At 43.6% G+C, this 22494-nt stretch overlaps 1 protein-coding gene across 1 annotated transcript in view; it reads right to left on the minus strand.

Moving 5' to 3' along the window:
• RIMS4 (regulating synaptic membrane exocytosis 4) overlaps nt 1-22494 on the minus strand; it is a 51382-nt gene that overhangs the window by 14240 nt on the left and 14648 nt on the right. The window contains exon 2 of the mRNA XM_071759621.1: nt 9062-9203. Within this exon, the coding sequence (XP_071615722.1) occupies nt 9062-9203 (142 nt within the window). The remainder of the gene's footprint in view (nt 1-9061; nt 9204-22494) is intronic.

Genomic DNA, 22494 nt, shown 5'->3' on the forward strand with positions numbered 1-22494 from the left:
CAAGACTCTGCCAGTTTGGATAACAGCCTCAGCTAATAGGTTTACTAACACTATATGAAACTCAGTATTAGATTAGACAGTTAATGTTGTTGTTATATTTGACAGGCAAGTGAAGATGGAGCTCTTTCTTCAACAGATGATGCCATTAGCTGGTGGGACTGGCTGCATAGAGGCTGACCTTTTGTAGGGCTGCTTTATTAAACATTAGAAGCAGCAGCTCTAAATCAGGCTCCTTGGCTTTGACCAATTCCTGGACATATATTTAGGTATTGCCAATAATGCTGGAATGGAAACAATTTCTGTCTGGAAAAATCATAAGCTAACTCCAAGAAAGCCATTGCTTCTCCCTAGAGAGGAGAGGGAAGGGGAAAAAAGAACTGCAGAAATTTAGTATGCATGTAAATTAAACACAGCAGGAACCATTTAGCTGCATTGGCTAAATTTAGGATGCTCAAATCCAGCTCAGCAAGCTCTGTCTGTCAAGTGCCTGGAGAGAAGCTGGGACGCTGAGGTGAGGGGGCTGCATATGGTGTGGTTCTGAGATGGGTGGGACAGACCTTCCCCATTTACTCACTTGCTTTTCCTGCAGCTGAAGCAGAGAGGAAAAGAACCACCAGGACACCTGAACTGTTTTTTAAGTGTTTAAACACACTCTGAGTTCTCCCAGGAGCCCTTCCCTGCACCTCTGCCACATGCTGCACACTCAGCAGTCTTCTTGCCTGACCGCTGAAGAAATTATCTCTGAGTGATTTCTTACGTGCCCTTGATTCACCAACCAGCTCTCCAGCTGAACCACCACACACTGCATGTGCTGGAAGGAAGATGTGTTCCCAAGGGGATCTGCTGCTGGTGACAGTGGCAGTTCCACCTTGGGTGGCAGCAAGCAGATGGAACAACCCTGGAAAGCCCCTTCCATCACCAAACACTTCTCCCTTCAGGGGAGAAATCACTACAAGCTGGTTACCACCAATACAAGATCTCTTTTTTATACTGCAGTCTAAAAAGAAGTCCTAAAAATATCTAGAGGAATAAAGAGGGAGCATTTTGCAGCTGACTTCCAAATAGCAACTGTCATAACCAGCAGTGCACAGGGGACCAGGGCTGCTGCAGGACCATCTCAAGCTGGCAAACAGCTGCACACAGAGAAGATTAACAGGTGACACTTGTCAGCCTTTTGTCTAAAGGGCACAAATCCTCTGCTGAGCAAGAGCAGCACAGCCTTTTGAACAGGAAAGAGAAATTAATTGTCTCTTCTCTGGCCCTCTGCTTTCACTAATCATGATTCATGGGCTCTGCTATGCCACAGCCGAATAAAAATGATTTTTATGAATTTAAATATTTATGTTTTGCTGTGGAATTGGTTGTTAAGTTGACTGTAAATCTGTTATTGACCTGAAGGGACAGGGAGGTCAGTGACACCTTGTGATGAATGCACTTGAGTGCTTAGTATGTTTCTTCATATGCAGTGATTAATAAGGTGAACCTTGTCATTGAGCTTACAGAACCTCTGTAAACCACTTATATTTTATTCAATTCCATTTTGAATTTTACCTCAATAAAACATGCTGGTGCTTTTCTTTTGAGTGAGGTACATTCTGCTGTTTCATGATATACCCTGAGAGCTTCAAGGACAAATGAAGGACATCTTACTGGAGAATCCGAGGAATGCGTTCCGAGGCTGTAGGAAAGGAGGCAGAGCAGGGGCAGCAGGACAACACTCAGGACCACTGCTGATCCTGGGGTCTCTGAGCCCATCAATGCAGAGCAGCATCAGCAGAAACCCACACAAACATGACTTTGGTTTCACAGGTACCCATTTCACCCCAAGGCTCAGCACTGGCTGCAGACCCCATTTCAGACACTTGGATAAAACAGAGATTTGTAAGCTCCCAGACACAGCAGCTCGTGTGGATGCTGAAGGCGTGCAGCATGGACACAGCTTGGGGACAGGAGGGGACATCTGCTCTTGCTGCAGTCTGTGGACACCCACGAGAGGGAGACAAGATCCTGCACACTTCAGCCTGCCAGACAGAGCCCTCAGCCCAGCCCGGGCTGCAAGCACTGCCCCTCTGCATCCCCATGGACCTCAGTATCACTCCCTGCTTCACCAAAAAACTGACTGCATCAACTATTTATTTCTCTCGTGACACGTTCATATGTGAAATCAAACTGAATTCACTCAATCTTAGGAACAGTGTGCTCAAACTGGGGCTGGGACTGCCTGCTGTTCTTTTAAAACACAACACTCGTAATCCTGATTATTTAAGGGAAACCTGTGCAGCAGGCTCCTGCTGTAAGGGTCAGAGCATACAAAATCTGTCCTCTGCAGTGCAATTTAAGAGTGGCTTAAAGGCTCCCTGCCAGCTGCTTGCCTCTCTGCTCTTTCAAGGCAGCAACACTTGCTGACCTTACCCACCACAAAATCCGTTCCGTTCCTCTCCACACGCAAAGCATCGTGCAGTTGGTTGGTTCCTCCACAGCAAGGTTGCTGAATTTCATATATTTATATTCAGATGGGGAACTAAATTTTCCAGGTTGCCTTGTAAACTGATCAGGGCTTGAATTCCCCAATGGACAATGCTGATTTCAATACAAAAAATGGTATAAAGGAAGCACCCGTGCTGATCCCTCTCGTACCGCATCTGTGGTTCTGCTCAGCTTCTTCCACACTCCCACCCCTGCTTTGCTGCAGATCAGCATGCAGAGCATGTAACAGCACAGACACGTTCAGGGAAAAATGTATCATTAATTTCTTTCCCTGTCCATGCGGAGTTTGTCTGACCTCTTTTCTAAATCTATTTTTAAATTGCTTCTGGAACTCTGCATGCCAGGTACACCATTACGCTGCTGCAAGTGCCTGCAGAATCAGCTTGTCAAAACCTTGCAAAACTCACAGGAAATATCCTAAGAAGGCATTTCCACAGGTCACCCAGCCCACACCCAGGTCTCAAGGCCAGAGCAGCTTTATTTAAAATAATTTGTGACAGCTGCTTGTCAAACTTGTTAAAATCCCTCCCTACAGAATTTATTCCTGTGCTTTGCTTTTTCCTTCCATTATCTTTTTGCATGTCAGTCCTCAACACCATTCACACGTTAACAGTTAAAGCACAGAGCAGGCTATTTCCTTTCCTTTGCCCTTGATACAGCATTTTTAATTCTATCTTACATGACTTTGGGACTGGTCTCAATTCTACCAACTTGCAGTGGCCACGCACTGGCTGCTGGGTCTGAGCAGAAATGCAGAGCAAGGAATTAATCTGCTCCCTTCAGAGGCTGGGTGAAGGAGCTCTGCCAAGAGGAGGGGTATTCAGAGAAGAGATTGTGTCCTTCTTAACAACAACCCCATTACTACCTCTCTATTGCACTTAAACATCTCCATTTCTGCAGAGCTGCACTGCTCACCTGCTGAGGGTTCATCAGGTGGGGCAGAGGTGAAGCCAGACAGTTTTACCACCTGGGACACCCAGGGAACAGCTATTTTCAGAAGATAACCTCTTGCCCTACTCTTTCATGGATATCCTTCACACTATCCATACAACCACCTACTGCCCATCAACTCAAGCCTTTAGAAGCCATACACTCTCAAAGAGGCACCCCACTGGTGTCTAGTAGGTACCTGGGATGTGTTTGGGCCCAGGGTTCCGAAATTACTGTTCTGTCCTAATAAATATCTTCTGAAAGACTTATGCTTGTCCTTTTAGCACAATTAAGTTGTTGTGCTAATGGTTCTTCTTGCACAGCTGAACCAAGAAGGATGCTGTATGTCTACATCTAATGCATAGCTAAGTTCTCCAGCTCTGTCATTAAAAACCAGGGACAGCAGCACATACATCTTCATCCAGAAGAAAGTGGGACAGGGGAAATCTCCAAGACAGATAAAATATTTGGCAGTTATTTTATCTGAGTATAATAAAAAAACATCAGAACTCCAATTTCAGGGAGCAGGAATGCACTGTGTAACAGCCATCCATACTGCTTGTTAAGGTCTTTTGAAACTCATCTTACAGGCAGAAGCCAAGTAGGTATCTATCAGCTAAGGTGGAAGGCAGAACTACTTAAATGTCCACTGTTCCTACCTTTAAAATATCTCTGGCACACATGAGGAATCATTAATGCAACACACATCTGACTACATTGTCGGAGGAATAAGCACAGAGCCCTTTACCCTGGCAGAGTTGCTGTGAATGCTGCAGGAGCCTTCCCTTTGTCTGGAAAGGTTTTCCAAGAGCATCTGTCCCTGTGGGACTGAACCCCAACCTGACTGAACCCCCACTGACTGCACACCTCTCCTCTGCCAGACATTATCTCCATCTCTGCCTCTCAACAAGCTCTGTTTCTCTCCTGGCCACTCCACTTTCTCTGACATTTTTAGCACTGTGACGTGGTGTCTTATGTGCTGTAACACACTGTACCCTGCTTGCGTAGCTGATTCCTTCTGCTGCACAAATCCTGCCACCTAAACAGGGCTATAAAAACTCAAGTGAATTATCTACAAAGACCTCTCTCCATTCCTTTCCCCACCTTCCCAGGCTACCTCTGTTTTTAGCCATCACAAGTTGTCTCAGACGCCCTGAATAAAAGACAGACAGCTGCCTGCCTTCAGAGAGCAATTCTGCCTCTTCCCAAGAGGGTGCTGGAGGTGGGATTCACTCTATTTACTGCTGTAACCTCAGCTCTCAAGGTCACATCCTGTCTGGGGATGTGCTGTTGCTGAACAGGCTAATTTCTTGGCATTACAGCAACAATCTCCTTGCCCTCCCCCCAGTTGCCATCTCAAAAGGCCTTGATTTCTTACTGCCAGAACTGTATTAGAAGTACATTTCATTACATTTTTTTAAAAGAACTTGGATAAAAAGAGAGTCCTAAAGATAATTTGCTATAAAAGAGTCTGGGAAGTCATTTCTTCTCTCCAAAAAAGGAGATATTCAGTGAATACCTACAACACGAATCTCCTCAGTTGTGCCTTTAGGAATCAAGTCTTTTGGTAATTCTGGGATGATGCTGGACAATTTTTAATGAAGAAGTGGATTTTCACACAACCACAGTGTCACAAGCCAGGTTGCTATTTTCTCCAGCTTCCATTTAGTTGCTTTTCCATAATGAAGCAGAGGACACGTAGCTCTCCAAGCTTAACTCCAGCACTGCTTCACATCAGCCCTGTATGCACTGATGGAGAAGGGGCACAAGGCTGAACCAAGCCACAAGGTGTGAGATGCCTGCACAGCAGCACCCACTCCAGGCTGCTGTCTGCCTCCAGCCCTCCTCACAAAGGTGGCCTCAGGCTGGTGCTGCCCTCACCATAGGAAAAGAGATGATAAGACTAGTGACAAAATGCTTCCTTGCTGAACATCTGAGAGTTATCTCAGATCATACAAGAACAATCCTTTAAGTCTGCTAGTCACCACCTGCCATGCTTTCCTAATGTAAAAGTCACCTTAGCTCTCCAAAACTTAATCATCTCAGCAGGAGCCAGCAAGAACAAAAAAAAAAAAAAGCCATGAGTACTACTTATTAGAGACTATGGCAGCTAGCAGTCTTTTGTTCCAGGTCCATTTTTGTCTTCCTGCTCCATTTTCAGAAAGAAAAATGGTTGGCAGGAATAAGTTACACATAAGTCCAGAATCTATTGCTTTCTGATTGTTGTACATGGACTCATGCAGCTGCAGCAGAACCCAGCCAAAACAAGATGTAGGTTGTGCATGAGCCAGGATGAAGCTGGAGATCTCTGTTGAATCTCAGGGCTTTGTTTGTCAGCTTTTCCTATATTCAGAATTTTATTCTTGCAGTAATTTTGGTGCTCTTAGACTACCCGGGTAGGCACTTGTGACAGCCCTCTCATACAGATTTTTAAGTACATTCACAGAAAAAAAAATACCAACAACTGCAGAGATTTGTAACAAGTGCCAAGACGGATCTGGATGAATTATGAATAGAAAGCCCAACCAACCTGTCAGGAGCAGACCTGTCCTCAGACAACAGAAGGATGACAACAAAGTCAGAGAGCACATCACTTCCATACCCTGTCCAAAGGCAGACTCCAGCCATAAAGATTCCCCAAACACAAAAACAAAAGGGTAGCAGCACTGCATAAAATCTATAGAAGCCGAAAAAAACAAGACCCTAGCACCAATTAAATCCTAGAAAGTGTAAAAATCTCTCCAAGAGCCAGTCTGTTCTGCTGAAGATATGGGGAAGGCTTGATAGATGGTGTCTGATCCTCCCTGCTGCACACAACCAAGCCCAGCTATGGCACCTGGATGCAGGAGGCTTGGTGCCTGCACAGGGCTGTGAGAGTGCCAGTGAGTGTGAGTGACAATAAATAGCACCTTTCCCTTCCATAAGGTCTCACACGGAGTTTTATTATATTAATTTTGTACACTGGTACATAACCACCTTGCAGTATAAAAGCTGGGTAATGGAGCCAGGGGGCTTTTTGTTCAGTAAAATTTAAATAGAGCAGTGTGTCAACATTGTCAGCACTTAATGGCATGCACACAAGCTTAAGTTCCAGAAGCCACATCCTTTAGAGCAGCTAATCTTCAGTATACTCCATCTTCCCTTAAAACCCTAAAGGGGAGATTTTCTTGGAGGGGACAAGCATATCCCTACATAAGCCACTCTGTAAAAACCCCTGGGATGTCATGCACTCTTGAATTCAGAGGAAAAGCAGCATGGCTCATGCACTACAGAAAATTCTTCAGCTGTGATGCTTTGCACAAGCACTAAGCAGCTGTAGCTGGCTGCAGCCAGCTCATCACAACAACCCTGGAATCAGTCAATCAGCATCACTTTAAAAGCACATTTGTATGACTGAGGACAGATGCTCTAAGACCTTCTGCAGCAAAGGTTCACCAAATCTTTGATCGTTTCAGTGTGCCACTTTTGCAAGTTGTCCATTTACTCCTAAAATTGAAAAGGATTACAAAAACCTATGGAACGTGAGAAAAAAAACCCTCTTGGAAGATGAGGTTTTGAATCTATTTTCTTGTCTGTGTGAACACACTGAAGAGAGGCTTGTTTAGGAAGAACTAGGGCAACCTTGTTTTGCCAAAACCCAGTTTTTTCAACAGTCTCTGGTAAAAACTGCTTCTGACCTAGGAGTACCTGCATCAGATACCCAGCATTAAAAAGAAAAGAAACTTGCAGCAGCTAATACAGTCATGTGAATCTTCATCTTGCCTCCCTGGGAACACAGCTACAGCAAGCAAGAAAGGTCAAGAGAAATCTGATTTAGGAGAATACATTTCTCTCTCTCAAAGGTATTCCCCAAACAATTCCTTTCTTTGCTGCTGGAAAAGAAAAGCAGAAAAACTGCCCTCCCAGCCTGTTTCAAGAGAATAGAGCCCTCTTGGCTCCTTGTACTCTCAGCCCTGTTTGCTTATCACTTGCCACTGCAGACAGATAGCTGCAGTTCCCATAGGCTTTCTAGAGAAGATAATTATCCCACCTAGGAACAAAGCATCTAGGAACCACTTAATCACACTTCTCAGAGAAGTAGAGGAGAAACAGCCCCATCCCTGGCAGCGTTCAAGGTTGAAATACCAACGCTAGACTTGTTCTAATAAACACATTTGGATGGTGAGAGAGGATTTTTCTTCCTTTGTTGAGCTGACAGCTACGTGCTGCCTGCCTTCAGGGTAAAACAGCACTTGCACGGGTGCAGTATTTTCTTGGCAGAAAAATTCTCTCTCCAGGAAAGTGCAATCAAAGCAGCTAGCCCTGTGCAATGATAGGACACAGACCTTGCAGTGAATTATATCCTTTCCCAGAAGGGTAAGCTACGTAAATATAAAAAGGAAAGAATTCTGCTCTGCACGAAAGCAGATTCTTGCCCCACATTGCCAGGAGAGTGACCCAAACTTCTGCATCTTGTAGAGGAGGCAGAGCTCCAAGCCACAGGACTGCAGTGGCATAGCAGGAATATTTCCCTGGAGACAGCAAGAGGAAGCTTTACCTCACAGAAGAGGTAAAGCACATCACAGCTTTGGAGTGGCAAGATTGCTATCACAGCCTGTGCCTCATTACTATTGCCAACCTTCAGCAAAGATCTACGATGCCTTTCCAGGATTAGCCTACTTTTAAAGCTAAAGAAAGTCTCTCAATTTACAGCCTGCTACTTACTTAACACCAGAATCACATTAATGAGAGTGCCTTTGTATCATTTTAGCAGTACAGTTTACTTGGAATATCACATAAGCCTAGAAAGTGTACTGAGCAATGCCAAGTGTGATACTTGGCTTAAACACAGCACATTTAGGCACACAAACATATTGGCCTCTTACCTAGAAGCATGGAATCTGACAGTATATATTGCTCCCTTTTTTAAACACTGAGGTTTTTTTGCCTCCAAGAATTCCCATGAATGGCCATCTTAATAAAATCACTATAATCTCCATATATGGCTTCAAATAATGGAAATGAGAATTGGAAACAAGTCAGGTCCCCAAGCTGTGGCCTAAGGATCTCCTGCTTTGCATGCTGGTACAACACCCAAGTGCAGTAAAGTGTGTTCTATCTTTTCTTGGGTCAAAGATAATTTCTAAAATACATTTTAGGTCACTAACTCAGATGAAACAAAAATCTTGTTACCAAAAGCATACACAGACTTTTAAATATGTATTTTTATATCAGAAAGATTATTTTGCTACTTGCATCCTTTTCATCACCTTAGTCTTCAGGTTTGGGGGGAAAAAAGTGACATCTTGAAACAGGAAAGACAGACAGATATTGAACAACATTAAGGACTACTGGCTTGTAATTTATTACCAGTAATGAGCCCCAGCTATCCACCCTGAATTATTCTTCTAAAGGCAAAGCGGTTAAAAATAATGGGAATCTGCTTCAGCTCAGAATAATGAGGACACTAAAAAGCACATGAACAGCTTGAGTTTGTGCCAGCTACACAGACAGAGAGCTCTGCTCTGCTCTAATTGAATGGGCAGTACACCTGCAGCACAGGCTGGTCAGACAAACAGATTATTGATCATGCTGGTGAAAAATTAACAGATGTAAGAACAGTGCATCCCAGAAGTGATTCCCCAGCTCCCTTTCCATGACTTACTTCCCCTCTGATCCATAGCTGTTCATGCTGTCCTCAATGGACTCGTGGCTGGCTTGACGGACAGTCCTGCTGGGCATTTCCACAGCCAGCCCAGTTTCTGTGCTCCTCTGGATGGCTCCTTTCAGTCTCCGACCATCCCCATCTAAGAAGAAAAGGGGAGAAATGACAGTCAGCTTTTGTTCCCAAAGCCTTTTGCAATGACACAGTCAAGGAGAAGCAGAGAAGGTCTTTCAAAGCCCAGCCTGGCACTGAGCAGCCAGGCAGCATTTTGCACTCACACAGTGTTTCACTACTCAGCCCTGCTTTACCACCAGCTCCCAGTCATCTCCAGAACAAACCCAGTGCTCCAGCAAAGCCAGGGCCCGGCAGAAACTCAGAACACACATCCCACCCTCCCTACTGCAACCATTTGTACCTATGAATTATGCACAGAGGATGGGTGCATGCAGGCACACGAGCTGCTTGACGTGGAGATACCCAGTCCAGGAACACTGCAGCAGTAACCATGGGACAAGCTGAAGTTATACAGGTGTACAGCCTCAAAACTTGTCCTAAATCCCACACTGCTGCCCTAAGATTGTGAGAAGCAGCAAAGATCCAGAGACTGGTGAGCATCAAGGGAGAAGAGGGGAAAAAATGCCCAGGCAGCACCAAAGATGCTGTGAAGGCAAGAGCTCATCCAGATAGGCCACAGGGGAATGGCTGAGCACATCCCAAACATTCCCTGGTGGCACCTGGAACTGCAGCAGCAGTGAAAAACCCCAGAGAGGACTCTGCCACTTCATACACACCCTCGATCAGAGCACAGAGGGAATCAAGTAGGTTCTGATTCCTCCTGGGTACAGTCTTCAGAGGCTCAGCCCTCTGAAATTAACAGTTGCTATTTTCATCCTCTGTCTCTAGCAGTCTGCTTCTCAGAACAAACCACCTTACATAACAAAGATGGAATGAATACCATTACTATTAATTGCTTTAGCTGGTCTTAGGAAGCTCTCGATTTTATTCCACACAGAGCACTCATCCTGAAACACATCTGCTACAAGTTCTCTGAACAAAGCAGAATTATCTAAATCCTTTAAAGGTGTCCATCCCTTAAATCTGGATACAGGCAACAAACCTCTGACCCACAGTGCTCTCAGAAACCCACCAGCTTTTAAAGTACCACCCCAGAGAAGAAATCACACAGCTATTCTAAGTGTAGGGTACTCAGGATCCTCAAATATTAAAGAAAGCAAATCTTTCCCAACTACTTTGGAAATATGAGGATATCCATAAGAACGTGTCTAAAATATGTAGAAGGTGGTTATTTGTGTAGCAGGCTGTGTGAGCTAAAACACTCTTCTGTGGATATTGGCATGAACAGGCACTTAAAAAAAAACAAACAAACCAACAACAGTAAGATATCAGGAATGCTTCCTATCCTATTTCTCAAATTATACCTACACTGAAATGCAAAGGAAAAACTCCTTCTATAAACAAAGCTATAAATACAACCCCTTTTCCTCTGGTATCATCAGGTTTCCAACTGGATAAATGTGTTGGCTCAAGGGCTCTCTAGCAGCTGCTGTCCCCACATATGGTGGAGCATGTGTATGCACATCCCTATGGGCTAAGAGGGTAGAATATGCATGTTCTGGGTTAACATTAACTACAGTTTATATTGTTTGTGTGCCTAGAGCAATGTAGGAAGCACACTGTATAAATCAGGAAGTTACACAAACATAAAACATATTTTTAATGTGCTTTCAAAATCCAAACCTTAAGGCAAAAATAACAATACAATCATCAGTGAAAGCAAAGCCTCATGGAAAGAGCCTTATCTATTTCCTTACCATGACTGAACAGTTCCTTTGATAACCCCTGTACAGCTCGCTGATTCCTCTGATGGGGTTTCTAAGCTCCTTTCAGAGAGCATCCCACAGCCCTCCAGGCAGACTTGATGGTCCATTTAATCTGCCTCACATTCACCTCCATAATCCCTTAGTCATCTCCACCCATCAATGCCCATCCCTCCTTCCCACGTGCATTCCCAGAACACTCATCCTTCCACACAGTGAGCCCTTACCAGAGCCTCAGTGCTCAACCACAGCCAAAGCAGCAAGTTGACATACATGTAGAAAACAAATTAAAAATGCCCAGTTGCCCAACTCTGCACCATCTGTTTAGGAAAATCTCTTCCCCAATCTAACGAGATGCCTGGAGACATTCATCCTTCGAAGAATACACATCCACATCTGGCAACAAACAAGAGGCTTGAGATAGTGCAAGGCTTTAGAACAAGCCAAGGTGCTTGCTGCTTTCATCCCCTGATTCAAAGCTAATGACATGAAGCAGAAGAGCCCAAAGAGAAGGAAAGGCAAAACTCTGGAAGATGGGCAGCACCAGAGCACTGTGCCAGACACAATTCTGCTGGGACAGGGTAAATTCAGCTGTGGTATCACATTGCACAGCTTTGCACTGCTGCTTTCTAGGAGTGGGTGGTTTTCTAGTATTCCCAACTGCTGGTACAGCTATGAAACAGATATTCTTATTTAAAATGTATATATACACATCTAAACATATAATGGAGAAACACTGGAAACAAAGAAACAGAAATAGATTACAAGAACTCCTTCCTCTTCCAGACAGAGGCACATTGACTCTTGCATCTCACAGACCATCTCCCATCATTCTGAAGAAACTTTTCTTCCAGCCTTTTCTCCCCTCCAGACTCTTTTTGCCAGAAGTTTCCCTTAAACAGAAGGGACATGTTTTGCCAAAAAGGCAAGCTCCAAAACCATTGTGGCCAGATGGCCAGAGTCAAGACTGAAACATGAGATTGGCATAAGCACCAGATATGCCATCAGGAATGGGACCTACGTTCTTAAATAACTCACATAAACCCTTTAGTCAAACTTTGCCTATAGTCAGCACAATACAAAATTTCTGTGTTTTAAACCCCTCAGCTGGGAGGGAAGGACAGAGCAGGAGTAGCACACCTGGAAAGGGCCAGGGAAGAAAGAAATATGGATAAAACTGCAATGCTTATCTGCAGCCTGAAAACAATCCACAAGCAATAGTCACCTACCAGCAGCCTTCCCTGGCCATGGGGGAGCACAGCAGAGGGGCTTGTGTCTCTCTTACCTGAAACCTTGTGCTTCAACACCTCTGCAAATGAAGGAGGTAAATTATATGTGTCTAGGAAGATGGTGCCTGGCAAAAACGTTCACCTTAGTTTTTTAGTAGTATCTGAATCAAGTAAGAGTAGTATAGATGTTTTCTGCAGTGTCACCACATTTATTGCCTACACCTTTTCCATTTAAGCAGTAAATTATAAAGGTTAAGCTCTGCAGTGCAACATGCAGCTGAAGAGCAGATTCTGCTTCAGAATGACCTTGGGAAGGAGAAATTTTTTGCCAAAATACCCCAGCAGGAGACTTGCAGCACCTTGCAGACGCCAGGAACCAGAAGGGACCAGTCCATGCTCTGCCAAGTTTGCTGTGTTGACAAGAGCTCAGCTTTTGCTCTATTCAGCCAAACAATTTACATTTGGCTAAAGAGTATTTTCTAAAAAGCTATCTACTCTGTATTTGAAGATACAGAGAGATTAAGAATCTGCCATTTGCCTATGCAGTTTATTTTACTATCTGACATTTAGAGGTGTGACAACGTTTGTCTGGTTTCAGCTTTCAGCCATCAGGTTTTTTAATGCCCTTCTCCACTGTGAGAGCTGCTTTCTCTTCTTGCTATAAAGATTCTTCTGCAGCATAATCAAGTTCTCTTTTTTTTTTTTTTTTTTTTTTTTTTTGTCAATTTAAACAGACTGAGCTCTTTATGCTCCTCATGCATTTTTTTATCTCCTGCCCTTGAATCTTTTTAATGATCTCTCTAGGTTTTTTTACTGCCCTTTCGAGAACATGCACACCAAAACTGGAAACTGCATTTTAGAGCAAAAACACATACAGGGGTAAAAATCAGTTTGCACTCATCTTCACTGCTTCTGCTTGCACCTCCCAAGACCAAAGTAAGCTTTTTAGTACAGCATCACCCCTCTCCTGGACACCACACAGTCCCTGTCTGTCCTGCTGGTACGACCTTATAGAACATTATATTAAGAAATACCTAAGAAAACACACTTTATTTGGAAAGATCAAGCAAAATGGTCAGAGAGCTCTACACAGCTCTCCCACCTTCAATACTATTTACTCTCCTAATGTGAATATCACCTGTGAATTTATTAATGTTTAAGCTCATGCTTGCTCCAAATCAAATAAAAAAGCTGAATAGCACCCGGCCTTTAAAAGAGCCTCCTTCCTTTGTGGTTTTTCCTTGACAACTGCTTGTTGAGACAAAGTAAGTTTTTAATCTATCACTATCAGATTTTTTTTTAGGGTCATTTTGTTCTAGGACAAAACCCTTACCTACTTATCACATTTACCCAGATACCTGTTTCTACTAAAACTTGGAGATAAAAAATGTCTGACAAGACCCATTTTCCTTAAATTCTTCTTGACTAGTATTAATTATATTCCCATACTTTTGTTCTTTATTAACTAGATCTCATTATAATGTTTTCCCTAATTCTGTCTGGGAGTGACATCATCAGACCAACTAACCAAAAGTTTCCTTCAGACAAGCCAGTAATGGAAAAGAGGAGTAAGGTGATTGTGCAGGACCCGTGCAGAGCTGAGCACCCTTTGGAGAATCTCCTTTCTTTTATACAGTTTCAGCTGCCAACCACCCTCAGAGGCAGCTCCTCTCAAGGAGGTAGAACTGCTTGCTACCAAGACTTGTATTTGCCTTACCTTAAGGGTGGGAAGTATGCAGGTAGGAGTGGCACTGTCCCCTGCTCTCCCCCAAGGAAAGTCACTGTTTCTCATGTCCTCCTCTATGCCAGTCTAAAACATGACTCTTCAGAGCCTTTCCTCTCTGCTGCTGTCAGAGGACATTCCTCTCCATGCTCAGAGGACAGCAAGTCTTGAAAAATCTATGCAAACTCTGCAGTAGCTCATCACAAGGTCATGATTATATAGTTATTACTACTACATAGAATTAGTCTTCAATAGATGTTTATTGAGTTGATGTTTGAGGGGTGGAACATGCCCCTTCACCGTGATCCCTCCACTACCTTCTCTCTTGTCACCTCCTTTTTCCCCACACAGGTGCTTGATACCTTCCTTCTCCTTTCTAGTGGGGTTTCAATTTTCTCCTCCATGCTCAGTTTGCTGGATGATACCAACACAAAAAGAAAATATGTACTACAGACCTCCCCATCCTTTAGAATTAATTGATATCGATTTAATCCTGAGATTAAGAATCGACAAATTTCAACTCAATCAGCTTTGCTCCTAAATTAACCAACTGCTTCCAAGCAGAGAACACGCTGGCACCCAAAGCACATGGACAGGCAGCACCAACACAGGCCACTCAATACACACCAAGGGTCCCACAGAACAGCCTGGTTAGTTTTTGTACCTTCTCCAACCTCACTCCGGAGTTCAAGGGGAAGGGAAATCAGATGGATGTTACCCTCAGGTTGCATTTGTTCCTATTGCAAAGTTCTGGAAAAAATAACATTTTGCATTTTCCAGAAAAGACCAGTCCAAGCTTGAACAAGGACTGCATTTCTCCTGCTTGTCTTACCCACGCCAAGCAGTGTGCATAGATTTGCCTCCATACATTCTGCAGGGTCTCAATCTGGGCACACTCTGCTCTCTGGCCTCCTCAGCAACTGCAGTATCTGCTTTGCTCCAAAATAAAGCCTAGGTACAAACCAGCACTTAAGAAGCATGAAGAATTGACATACTCAGCAAGGAAAGAGAGAAAACCCCATGTGACAGAGTTGATGAACCCTTCAGGGCATGTTGTAGATCCTGTAGAAGCAGAAATGAGGGGTATGAACATCAGGGACAGGAGATTGCATTTGCAGTCAGCACCCAGGGGTTCCAGAGAGACCTGGCCAGGTGGGGGGAACCTGACTGCCTGCACAGAAGATATGTCCTGAGCCATGAAGTGGTTTATGCCAAATCTGTCTGTTCTACTCTTGGCTCCAAAGTGGTCTTGCACCCATTTCCCATAGCTACACATTTCACTCTTAAGGTTGAAAACAGAGCTGATTCTTGCTTTCTTCTCCAAAAAGGTCTGCCACAGAAGAAAAGATGATGCAAGTCAGTTTGGGGTTGAACAAACTGACAAAGAAAATGAACAAATCAACAAGGAAAACAGCAACCACCCATCTGGATATTATCACCTGCTGAGATTTGGAAGAAGGTCCTTAAATCCAACCCCTGGTCCTCAGCACATCTGTGGGCACACAGCAAAAGCACCTGTGGGAGTCTCAGCACCCTGTGCAACCCTGCTACAGCACTGTCCATTTTACCTGCTTCTTAATTCCAAATACTGAGTCAGCACGTTAGCTTCTCAGCTTCAGCTTCACCACTACGTTGTTATTCTGAATGCATTTAAAAATAAGATTTCTTTCTGTTTAGTCAGATGCTGAGTCCCTAGAGACGTGCTAAGATTTGTGTGCCATGAATCAGTTCTGAGATGAGTAAAAGGATTTCATTGTTCAGCTTTAAAGGAAAAAAAAAAAAAAGTCTTCCCACAGCCTTGCATGAATCTCTAACACCTGTGACTGCCTGGCACATGCTGGGCAGAGCGGCTGTCGGGGTGGGCATCAGAATCCTTTTTACATCAGTGTCTGTGCTTGGAACAAGCCATGAAGCTCTTCTAAGGGGATGCTGCTGCTCAGGAAAAACATATATAAGTATTAGATTGATTTTTCAGAATGCAGTTTAATGAGATGAAGTCAATCTCATCATGCCTGGCAAGCTCTGACATCCTGCCAAGTATTCCCTACATCAACATCCTAATGGAGTGTGAATTATGAGCACCTAAAGAGAGGCAGTTTGTACTGTGCTCCAGAACATGCCAGACTATCATCACAGCCTGAATAATCCACCAGAAATGATGGAAAATGGCTGGGGATAAGCAGGAGCACTAATCAGGCTGTTTGCATTGTTCCCCCTGCCCTAGCTTCCAGACACTTAAAAAATCACTCCTTTTTTTCCTACACTAAGCAGAAAACCTGTGGGATGGAAAAAAACCATTTCAGCATGTTAATTCTTAATCTATGAAGATTACACACATCCACAGAGCTGGGGGAAAGGTCAGTCAACTCTTTATGAGAACTAGAAAGTATTTGCACCAACAACTACTTGTATTGCTGTGACAGCTGCAGGGCCCAGCTGAATGCAGGGCAGGGCCAGGACACCCCAGCTCTGCCCAGGCAGCACCCAGTCACCAGCACACCCCACTGCCCTGCTGCTCCAGAACAAGCAGATTTCTGCTGTTCTAAAGCTCAGCCCTGCCTTTCCTCAACCCACACCAACCCAATGGCTGCATCCATTCCCAGAGGTGGCCACATCAAACCAGCTTCCCCCTGAACCCATTTTTTTTCTCAGTAGAAAAACAGGACCAAAAATCATTTGTTGGGTTCTAAGTAGGCACCTGACAGTAATCATAGAATCTCCTGAGACATCTCCCATTCTTGATGCAGATCAGCAAAGTCCCTCTGGCCCACAGGACAGCTCAGGGCTGTGCATGGCACAGGAGCTCTGGGAGTCTTCATCAAGTGACAGCCCCATTTTTAAAGCCCAGCAGTAGCTTAATTTTTGCAGGACAAAGCTACAACCTTCTTCCTCTTCCTTTCTACAAATGCCAAACTCCCCAGGTCTGCACAGGGTCCTTCCCTCCCTCACAGCCATCCCCAGGAGAACATTTCACCCTCTGGACCTCTCCCCCCCCACCAGTGTGGGCAGGGGAAGCACCAAACCCCACACACTGATTTTTAGGGCTGCCTCTAATTCCTACCAACTCCACCACCCAGCCCAGATCCCCAACTCTTCAGCCACTCCAAAGCACCACAAGCTGGTCTGATTTTTCTATTTAAATCCAGCTCTGCCTCTCTTTAAGCAGGTCCCCAAACCCAGGGAGATTTTACCACCTCTTATAGGCTGGGTGGAGCACTGGTAAATCACTGAGTTTGCATCCTGCTCTCACGAGACCAATTTTCATATTTTAAACTAGGAAAGTGTGATTTATTTTTTTTCTTTTGAGGTTAAAAACAAACAGTTCCCATGATACTATTTTTAATTTTGACCTTTTTGATAATTCATCTATATAAAAAAATTAAATGGCCAAAATTTTCATTTCAAAACATATAAAAAGTTCTGCAGCTAACATGTACTCAGGAAAACTACTTTGAGATTTTTTTCCTTCACTGAGAGAAAGCTAAGAAAACCAAAAGGTAAACATATATATTCCCCTGTCAAATTGCTTCTAAACAGACTTTAGACTGCCATAAAAATTGTTTAGCTTTTCACCATAAAAAAAGTTACAGTATCATAACACTAACAAAAACGTTCCTTTCTTTTAGAGTATTTCATGGGAACTAGTTCACTGCTAGATCTGACTCTTCAGAATTCCTTCCATGTCTCTATTTTGCAGCAGGATCCAAATAGCTTCATCTGATGGCTGTTTCTGCATTTTTATTTTTATAAGAAAACAGAACACGCTGCCCCCTTCTCTTCCCCCAATCTGCTGTGCCTTGCAGCAAGAACCTGATTAAATAAAATGTCCATATGCATACAGAAAATTCATTGCTGTAATATTTCTTCAGCAGCCCAGCACTGAAAGCCCAGCCCAGCCTGCAGGCCCAGCTCCCCAGGGACATCCAGGATTGCTGCTGCTGCACCAGATGTCCCTGGAAGAGCTGCATGGCTGGGACACGGCCCATCTTCTGCTCCTGGCCCCTTTCTCCATCGTTTTTTGCCCTAGGTGGGGGCTGAGGACTTAAAAATCTTGTAAGACAATAAATCACACACATTCTAATGGCCCAGCAGTGAGGGGATCCAACCATTCCACTTCTTGAATTTTGGGGTTAAAATCTCGTTAAGAGTTAAAGCCCTCTTTGACATTTGCCCACCTGGGAGGCCCCAGGGGTCTGAGCTTATAGTTTATGCCAAGCCAAGGAAAATATGGCTGATGGGCTCAGAGACCATGTACATTTGGGACAGCCACAGACAATTAATAACAATAACTGATTTTATTTAAAATATTCCCTTGAACTGTTTATTTCCTAGAAGGCTGGGGGGAATGTCAGATGTAGTATCAACAACCAGCAGTGCTTTAAGACAAAATGTTCGCAGTTCAAAACTCTTAAAACTTTGCCAACTATGAAGACCAGAAAAAAAACATGAAAAGCTGAAAGGTGGGTGGCATGTTTGTCTGCCAGGGCTATCCCAGGGCTTTCCTCTTGTTATTTCACAAGGACCAGAGGTGGAGCTGATCTGTGTCCCTGTGGCTGGAAGTCCTCCAGCTGACCAACATAAGCTATGAAGGTCAGATCAGGATCTCTACTTAATCACAAGTGAGTTGAAGCAGAGCACTCTGTCCTACTTCTGCTGTCCATCTTACCCTATTAATAACTCTGAGGATGTTGCCCAAGCCCAGGATCTGAAAAATGAATGAGCCTGAGCTGCAGAAAACCTCTCAATTTAGAAGAGGATGACAAAAAATGGGATGACTTCACAAAAATAAAGAAAGCATCACTGTAAGAGAAAGATGGTATGACATGAAGAGCTGCCCTGCCCATGCTTCACTGAGCAAAGGACGCTTTACATGAGGCTGTTCTGCCCTTCCTGAGCCCACTGAACCTCCTTACTCACAAGTTCCTACCTCCTGAAAGGGTCCAGTGTCCTGCTCTTCGCTGAGTAACCCTTGGGAAGAAAGCTATGGAAAAATAAACAGCCTGTGCAAGCTGCATTTTCCTGTTGTAGAAGAGGACTAAGAGGTCACAAACCTTCTGAAGCAACACAGCTTCTCAGAGAAGCTGAGACCTTTCCATCCAGGGGATTTATGGTGCTCAGCTCCAGGGTTTTGTTTTCATTCAGAGCATTACTTTAAGATGAGCTTATGTATCAGAGCATTTCCTTCTGGGTCATTAACTTTCTCTCTATCCAGAGCCTCTTCCTTTCTTCCATCTCTCCACCAAATTTGTCCAAAACTGTGAAGTATGGGCTACATTTGTAGGAATGATAGAGAGAGGGATGGGTGAGGACAGGATTCTGCTTTATGTACTGAAGAAATAGCTGCCTCCCTCAAACACAGCTACAGCAGGTGAAATGTAGTTTTGGTACAAATAAAACTCATGGGTAGGAGCTGACAAGGCCAGATTTATTGACAAGATTTTCTCTTTTGTCCCATCGATGCTGTTTTTAGGAGTGAGAGGCTTTGTCAAGACCACATGCATGAACACAAAGAGTGAGCAATGATCTTGGCACAGTGAGTGAGTCAGGCAACCTTTTGTTCTTTAGTTATAAACACAATTAAAAACACAGCCACATTTCTTTAACAGGCATGAAGCCACAGAACCCTGGAGTCATTCATAAACCAGAATCATGGTGCAGAATTGCACTTCGAATAGCATTTGATTTGTGCTTAGCTTGAGTTGTAATTACTTCATCATATTTTCCTTAAGGAAATGAATGATCAAATTCACAAGGAGTTGACTTTAATTATACACACTGCTTAATAACTTGCGTCCATTTGGAAGCAATTATTTGATCCACTGTGGAAGCAGAGAGGAGCTGATGGTCTGGTTTCTAGAGAAGCCAAACAATTTCAGGCATTCAGCTTCTAATTCCAGGCAGTTTCACCAGATACACAACCCTGTCAGGCTTCAAAGGTGATCCCATGTATTACCTGGAGCAAATGCTAGGAGCAATCATCAAGCCTGCACATTTTTCTCCTCTAATTCCACACACTGCTTTAGCTCAGACATCCTTTGACACATCCATAGCCATGGAGTGCCCATTTTTCCAGGCAGCTGCCACATCCCACCAGAAGTGAACGACAGGGAACAACTTTCTTTCCAAGTGGTACAAAACCCACTGAGAAAATCAGTTCAGTTTGTCCGAGTATTGAGCTTTCAGAAATCATTTGGCCTATTTGGAAAATTGACATAACACCCTCATCTCTTACGAAAGACACTGAAGTACATGGGTAACCAACCAAAAATATCATGTGTGTCTGAAGATTACTGATGATTTGAGAAAAAAACTGAGCAGATTAATGTGTTTTAGGAACAATACCAAGAGCTAATTTTCCCAATTACCCATCATTAGATGTAGGAAGAATCAGTCCTTTGTCAAGAAGAGACACACTATGGTGTTCAACATTGAATTTAATGGAATTTGTGTTAATGACTCAGTGTCAAACAGCCACACACCAGCCCAGCTTCATGAGAAGCAGATGGCTGTTTGTAGCACAGCTACACCATGACAAATACATGGCAGCAAGTTCACCAAAATCCCATGATTTGTGCCAAATACTTCTAAACACTTTTTGTAAAAGGAGAAGGTATGAACAAAACTCTTTAGAGAACGTTGCTGATTTTTCTCTCCCCTATGAGGTCGAAAAGAAATAGGTATGGACTTGCTATAGCCAGGATCAGTCTTGCAGGTAATACTGACAGCTCAGGAAGAGCAAACATACATTAACAAGAACAATCTCTATTGAGGAGGGAAAAAGTAAAAAACTAAAAAATGTTTGATGGGAAACTCTTAAGACACTCAAGCAATGACTGATCAACAGCAATGAGCCAAGGTCAGAAGAGGACACTGCACTAACTCTGCTTATGGAGCACCTGCATCTGCACAACTTGCTTCCTTTTTAGACTTGCAGATAACTTTTACATTTCTAATCTTAAGGAGGCAGGGGACACAATTTTGAGAGTGAACTTGAGAAGGACACTCAGTGCCAACCCATTCACAGTCCCCACTCACAAGTCAAAATTAACAAGGCAAGCTCAGTCCTTTCCTCCTCCTCCTGCTTGCAGGGCCATAAGTTCAGGGCTCTGTTTCCTCGGCAACAAAAGAGAGCATCACAACAGCCTCCTTGCTAGCAAATGGCCTATGAAAATGTGTTATTTCTCTCCAGAATCTTTTATCACAGGAGAATAAGCCTGAACTCAGAACTCACCACTCAGCAGAAGATGGAAATAGATGTCCATTATTGCTATTTAAAATGCAAGTATCTTTACGGCCTTTACACTTGTCCATAGATAGTAAGGGATTTTAATTTATGAAGTTAAAAATAAAAAAAACACCTTGCTGAAGCTCATCTTTAGAGATGAATTATAGAACTTGAGGAGCTTAAAAAAAAAAAAAAAAAAGGCAGATCAAATTTAAGATCCGTATTTTAGATTCTGTTAATATTCACTTCTGAAAAGCATTAGAAATGAAGATTACAAATTTAATAATGTAACAGGGGAGGAATTATCCTCCTCCAAGTATAAAGAGGCTATTTATTCTTGCCTATAAATTGACTTTCTATTACCATCATTAAGCCAGCATAATGTGCTAAAGTTAGGGATCTGCCCCATCGCAGCTCTGTGGCAAATCACAGCCCAGAACTCACCTTGCCAACAATTGAGAAGGCATCCAAATGAGATGAGAGGGGCAGCAGACACTGCTCCATGCCAAGGAGGAGCTCTCTCTTTACTGCAGGTACTTGTGGTGCTGCTGGAGATTAACAAGGGTTCAGAAAGCAACCGGGGAAAAAAAAAAACAAACCAAAAATAAGGGGGGGGGGGAGAAAAATGACAACTTGCTCAAATTTTAGTTAATTCTAGAAGAATTCCGAACAAATAGCACTGGGGAATGAGTTTCTAGTACCCACTGATGCCCTTCCTCTGCCCTGAGTTTAAGAAAATAAACTGGTACTGTTCAAGGTTACCAAGGAGTAGCATTGGTGAGTGCACAGGGAAGATGCTCTGCTCCTGAGCAAGCAGGATGGGGTGCCAGTCCAGCACAGCACCTTCAACACTAATGGGTGGCTCTGACAAGATGAGCCCTTCACTCCATGACAGGTCAGTTCTTAGCTGCCAGATGACTCAAGTGCAGTCATCAATATTTGCTAAAAACTTCCTTTTTACACAGCTATTCATTCAAAGAAGCTTAATGGGTGGAATAATGGCAGAAAATGAACACGAAGGGAACTTGTGATACCCAAAGCAAATCCATTTGTAAGTCTGACACATGTACAGAAAGCACTTTGCAGTCTCCAGCAAAGCCTGGCTTTGCCTGCTGAAGCAGCTTCTGGGTCATAACACATGCAGATGTTTGAAGGTCTGTGCTTTGCCCTTGGCCTCGTTTGGAGAACAACTTTATGTTTCACTTCTGCTCTGACTGCACATTTCAATCAGTACACCATAAGGTGAAGCCTTCGAAATCCTCACTAAATTTTAGTCCTCTGGATCCATCAATCTTCCTGGTATCCTGTAAGCAACACTCCTTGAAGTATCCTCCTGTTGTATCCCTTCTCAGAAATTTCATTTTCCCAAGCACGAGTGGGCCCATCTGAATATTACACAGCATATGCCTTTTCCTTGG

This window comes from Heliangelus exortis, chromosome 16 (assembly GCF_036169615.1).
Source record: "Heliangelus exortis chromosome 16, bHelExo1.hap1, whole genome shotgun sequence".
Lineage (NCBI taxonomy): Eukaryota > Metazoa > Chordata > Aves > Apodiformes > Trochilidae > Heliangelus > Heliangelus exortis.